General features: G+C 37.9%; 1 protein-coding gene across 1 annotated transcript; it reads left to right on the forward strand.

The window, feature by feature from the left end:
* Positions 1 to 5,269: 5,269 nt before the first annotated feature.
* On the forward strand, positions 5,270 to 5,803 carry LOC149163463 (uncharacterized). Its single transcript, XM_089429136.1, has one exon. The coding sequence runs from the start codon at positions 5,270 to 5,272 to the stop codon at positions 5,801 to 5,803; it is 534 nt and encodes a 177-aa protein (XP_089285262.1).
* The last annotated feature ends 480 nt before the right edge of the window (positions 5,804 to 6,283 follow it).

A 6,283-nucleotide genomic window follows, 5' to 3' on the forward strand; every position in this document is an offset into this window, starting at 1 on the left:
CTTGATTGTGGGGAAAACTCCAGAGTTAAGCGCGCTTGAGCTAGAGGCAATCTGGGATGGGTGACCTCCCAGGAAGTCCTCCTTATCGGGTGCATGTCCCTGAAGTGATGATTGATGCTATGAAATTCATTTCACTTGTTTCAATCCCACTTCTTCACCCCTTTGAGCATGAGCCGATGCAATGAGTGCTAAGTGAAATATTAAAAAATCATGGGAAATTAGTTAGTTACGACTACCTCTCATGGAAATGGTCATGTACATGAATGACTTACTTAACGTAGTTGAATCCCAAAATGATATCTAATATAATGCATTGTGTAAACCCCTAATACTTAAATTCAAAAAGAGTGAAGGGATCTCTACTTGAATGGTTCATGAGGCACAATACTTGCTAACATTTTTCAAATGTGGTAGCAAGCTAAGTGGGCTTGATTATGGGGACAACTCCATAGCTAAGTGTGATTGAGTGAGAGGCGATCTAGGATGGGTGACCTTGTGGAAAGTCTTGGTTACGAGGTGCAAGCCCCGAAAGTGATGATTGACGCTATGTGATTCATTTCACTAGTTTAAATCCTAGTTCTACACTCGTGTGAGCATCACCCGATGCAATAAGTGCCAAGTGAACTATTCAAAAAGTATGATAAATTAGTCGGTTACGACTACCTCACATGGAAATGGTCATACATGAATGACTTACTTAACCCAACTGAATCCCAAAATGATATTTATATGTAATGCAATGCGTAAACCCGTAATATTTAAATTCAAAAAGAGTGAAGGGATCTCTATTTAAATGGTTCATGCGGCACGATACTTTTTAAGGTTTTTCAAATGGGGTAGCAAGCTAAGTCGGTTTGATTGTGGGGAAAACTCGAGAGTTAAGCAAACTTCAGCGAGAGGCGATCTCGGATGGGTGACCTTTCTCGAAGTCTTGGTTATCGGGTGCAAGCCCGAGAAGTGATGATTGATGCTATGTGATTCATTTCACTAGTTTCAATCCCACTTCTTCACCCGTGTGAGCATCCCTTGATGCAATGAGTGCTAAGTCAACTATTCATAAATCATGAGAAATAAGTGAGTAATGACTACCTCTCATGGTAATGTTCATACGTGAATGACTTACTTAACGCAATTGAATCCCAATATGATGTCCAATATAATTCTCTGCGTAAACCCCTAATACTTAAATTCAAAAAGAGTGAACGTATCTCTAATTGAATGGTTCATGAGGCACAATACTTGCCAAGGTTTTGTAAATGGGGCAACAAGCTAAGTGGGCTTTATTGTGGGGAAATCTCCATAGTTAAGCACGCTTGAGCGAGAGGCAATCTATGATGGGTGACCTCTCAGGAGGTCCTGGTTACAAGGTGCAAGCCCTCGAAGTGATGATTGACGCTATGTGATTAATTTCACTAGTTTCAATACCACGTCTTCACAACTATGTGCATCATCCGATGCAATGAGTGCTAAGTGAACTATTCAAAAATCATGAGAAAATATTTAGTTACAACTACCTTTCATGGAAATGGTCAATTAGTGCTAAGTGATCATTTATGCTATGTGATTCATTTCACTAGTTTCAAACCGAGTTCTTCACACCCGATGCAATGAGTGCTAAGTGAACTTTTCAAAAATCATGAGAAATTAGTGAGTTACATCTAGCTCTCATGGAAATGGTCGTACATGAATGACTTACTTAACAAAGTTGAATTCAAAAATATTATCTAATATAATGCACTGCGTAGACCCCTAATACTTAAGTTCAGAAAGAGTGAATGGATATATAATTGAATGGTTCATGAGGCACAATACATGCTAAGGTTTTGCAAATGGGGTAGCAAGTCAAGTGGGCTTGATTGTGGGAAAAACTCCACAGTTAAGTGCACTTGAGCCAAAGGTGATCTTGGATGGGTGACCTTCACAGAAGTCTTGGTTACTGAGTGCAAGCCCCGAAAGTGATGATTGATGCCATGTGATTCATTTCACTAGTTTCAATCCCACTTCTTCACCCAAGTGAGCATCAACCGATGCAATGAGTGCTAAGGGAACTATTCAAAAATCATGAGAAATCATTGAGTTACAACTTCTCTCATGGAAGTGGTCATACGTGAATGACTCGCTTAACAGATTTGAATCTCAAAATGATACCTAATATAATGCACTGAGTAGACCCCTAATACTTAAATTCAAAAAGAGTGAAGGGATATCTACTTGAATGGTTCATGAGGACAATACTTGCTAAGATTTTGCAAATGGTGTACTAAGCTAAGTGGCCTTAGTTGCGGGGAAAAGTCGTCACCCATTACAGACAACAAATATGAGCCCTTGTTTAGGGTGGCTTGACTTGGATTTCGAGAATCTCAACTAGAACTTATCCATGGCCACCAAGAAGAGACCTTTAGCTCATCCCTCACATGCTATACCACGGATTGCGAAATTATCTAGGCCATCCTCCAAGAAAAGGGACGTGGTGCACTTCTTCCATGTGTGTGTGTAAAAGCAGTAAGCCACACAATGATTCCGAACTTGCGAAGAGATGAGGACTAGCAAAGGGTTCTGATTGGGAGGTGATTCGGCCCATTTAGTGGTTATGAATTTGGAGGATGAAAATATCACATTCCATTGGCTACACACTCTTTGACATGTAGAGACATATTCAAACGACATCATGACAATATCTTCTCTTTTAGTTCATGCAGCAAGAATGGGTAGCATGGGCACCTATCCCTCACACTCTCCATTTCGATCAATGCTCAATCATCAGCCATCACAGTGATAATGAAATCAGTTGCGATTATAAAGACATCGAAGTTTTGAGAGATTAGTGAATAAGTATGACATTAAATATCGTTTGTCGACGCATTTTGAACCAACCAGTGTGGTTCATCATCAAGACAAGTTGAAGAAACAGATCTAGCTTTGCATGTTAAATGGTTTGAGCAGAGCCTCCAACAGCTAGCTTTAAATTTGACTTTTGGATGAGGGTCATCAATGTTTTTAAATAGAAGTTAGTTATATTAGGTGACCATGCCTTTAAATATATATATATATATATATATATATATATATAAAGTAATTTTAATTGGTTGTTAAGTTAATAGATAGCTAAAAAGATATTATTTAAAAAATACATTGAAAACAAATATAAATTAATTAGTAAATTAAATGGAATTAAGTGACATTACCTTTAAATATATATATATATATATATATATATATATATATATATATATATATATATATATATATATATATATATATATATATATATATATATATATATATATATATATATATATATATAAATTTTTAATAGATTGTTAAGGTAATAGTTAAAAGAAATTCATTTAATAATTACATAAAAATATAAATATTTGAACGAGAAAATAATGTTAAGTTAAATCAAATATCTAATTGATAAATTAACCATAAAATAAATAAATAAATAAATAAATTTAAATTATCCAGATTTAAATTAATTGTATATATGAATATACCTAAAGGATTAAACTACCTTATAGAAATTAAATTCATATATATATATATATATATATATATATATATGGAAAAAAAAATGCTCTGGCGATTCAAGCGACGAGGTAGCACGAAGCTAGGGTTTCGTCGACGGGTCGTGTGCAGGGCAGCAGGGGATCAACCTCGGTTGAATCCCAATCAGCAAGGGACAGGGACAGAAAGTTCCTGAGAAGCAGCAATATTTTGGATGTCTGAACCCCTCCAGATGCATTCACGAGCAGATATTAACCTGTGAAGCATCCAGCACGGGTACTGCGGCAAAGGAATGGGGATGGAGGTAGGGGGGGGAGAGATCCCCTCCTATAAGGAAGTAATCACAGGTGAAGCAAGGAAAGAGAGAGAAGAAGAAGAGGATAGATCCAATGATGGAGAGACTTCAGCAGCAGGAGCACAAAGAAAAGCAGGAATCCAGAGCAAATGCCTACCACGATCAACAAATACCCCAAGGTTAGTAATACCGCCTAATACGCTTGAAAAATACAGAGCATATATGAGAGATTATGCTTTAATCTGCAAGTTTATAGGATACTGGCCCGCAGAGAGAGATCTTATGAGATGGATCAATCTGAAATGGAAACCAAAAGGTCATGTAGAGGTAAAGTTAGGAGCAAAGGGGTTCTTTACGGTGATTTTTTCTAACTTAGAAGACAGGACTAGGATATTTGAGGAAGGGCCTTACTTCATGAATAACGCAGGGCTGGTAATGAGACATTGGGTTGAATGCTATAACCCGGATAAGGAAAAGATATTAGCTGCCCCAATATGGATAAGGCTCTTTGGTCTCCCCTCAGAATTCTGGAAACCAGATATCCTTCAAGGCATTGGAAACCTAATAGGATCTTTTGTTAAAGTAGCCGAATCAACGAAGAGAGGTAAATATAATACTTATGCTAGGATCTGTGCTTACATGAACATAACTGAACCTCTCCCAGAATCCATTGAACTGGAATATCATGACGAAATATGGACTCAAACCATAGACTACGAGCATATTCCATTTCGATGTAGAAGATGCCATGAGTATGGCCACCTAGCCAGAGAATGCCCTATAACCAAAGCTGAAAAAGAAAGGGAAGTAGAAATCTTGAGGAAAACTGAAACAGAGACAACAAAGAGAGAAGCAGAAGAGTTTAAAGTAGTAAAAAAGAGGGGGAGAAGAGACAATAGAAGAGTGCCCCGAAAACTAAACAACAGGGAAAATAGCAACCCGAAAACCAAAATAAGTTTAAAGTCCTACAAGAAGAAGATCCTGAAACAGAGGGTAGTGAGGAAGAAGAAGCAGAGGAAATGGAGATAACTGGGGAACAGAAAAGCAAAAAGAGAGATCAAAGTCAAACAGAACAGGGAAACGAAACTTTAAGTGACAATCAAGATGATCAAGGTGAAATGGAGATAGATACACAGAACATGGCAGTAGATGAGGAGGAACAGGAAATGGAAAAACTAATACAAGAATGGCGCAGGCTAGATGACCGCTTTATCCCAGAAGAACAGAAAAAAAGATACATGGAAGTCTTTCAACGTTACCAAGAAAAAAAAAAGGGAGCACAGGGGAGAAAACAAGCCAAGGTACAGAGAAACCACATGTGGGAACGGGCAGAGCAGGCAAAGGTGGCAAAAAGCGAGGAAGAAAACCTCTCACTGAGGCAATACAAGTTGTAGGTGAGGCACTTGTAAATTCCGGAAGGGTAATACCACTGTCAGAAGTGTTCCAAAACCCCCGAAAATTGTTAAAATGATAATCACAACATGGAATATACGCGGCCTCAACAGTAGAGGCAAACAATGGTATCTCATTGAGAGACTGAAAAAGGAAAAACCAAGCATCATGATACTTCAAGAAACCAAAGTAAGCACGGAGAAGATAAGTGAAATCTTAAACAGAAATAAAAGCAGGTATGAGATGATGGGACAAGATGCTTTGGGAAGTGCTGGGGGATTGGTATTTCTCTGGAACCCAGATGAAATCCAATTCACTAACTGGACGAGTTTCCCAAGGATTTTAACAGGAAATGCTCATATTCTAGGTACAACAGAGGAGGTAATGGTAACAGGGGTGTATGGCCCTCATTTACAGACAGAAAAGGAGAACTTCCTTAAAAATTTAAAAGCATTAAGAGGCTTTATGCCAGAAAAACAATGGATAATTGGAGGAGACTTCAACATGATTAAAGCCACAGAGGAAAAGAGAGGAGGGATAAGGAGATTGGATACGGTCTCAGAAAAATTTGGAGACCTAATAAGAGAACAAAAGATGATTGATGTCTAGACCATAAATGGAAAGCACACTTGGAACAATCGAAGAGGAGGAGCTAACCAAATAGCTTCGCGCCTGGATAGGTTTCTAATCTCTGAGCAAATAATGATCAAGGATATCTTCATAGAAGCATCAATACTTCCTGTTATAGGGTCTGATCATTGGCCAATTAAATTAGAAATTGACATAAAACGACGACCTCCCAACAGACCATTCAAATTTGAAGCCTTCTGGTTGAGAGATGAGGGGCTAATGGAAAAACTAGAAGATTGGTGGAGAGAAAGTAACCCGAGAGGTAAAAACAAAATGCATTCCTTTCAGCTTAAATTGAAGGAAATAAAGACCAAATTAAAAAAATGGAACAAAGAGGAATTTGGGAATATCCTAGAAGAAAAGCAGAAATTAGAACAGAAAATGGAAGATCTGCAACAAATGGACATCACTCAAGGCATTCAGGAAGAGCGAACAAAAGAAGAAGGAGTGATCCTAAAT

Source organism: Pinus tabuliformis, chromosome 5_1 (assembly GCF_031772625.1).
Source record: "Pinus tabuliformis cultivar Carrire ecotype Pingquan chromosome 5_1, CPIR1, whole genome shotgun sequence".
In the NCBI taxonomy this organism is placed as follows: Eukaryota; Viridiplantae; Streptophyta; class Pinopsida; order Pinales; family Pinaceae; genus Pinus; species Pinus tabuliformis.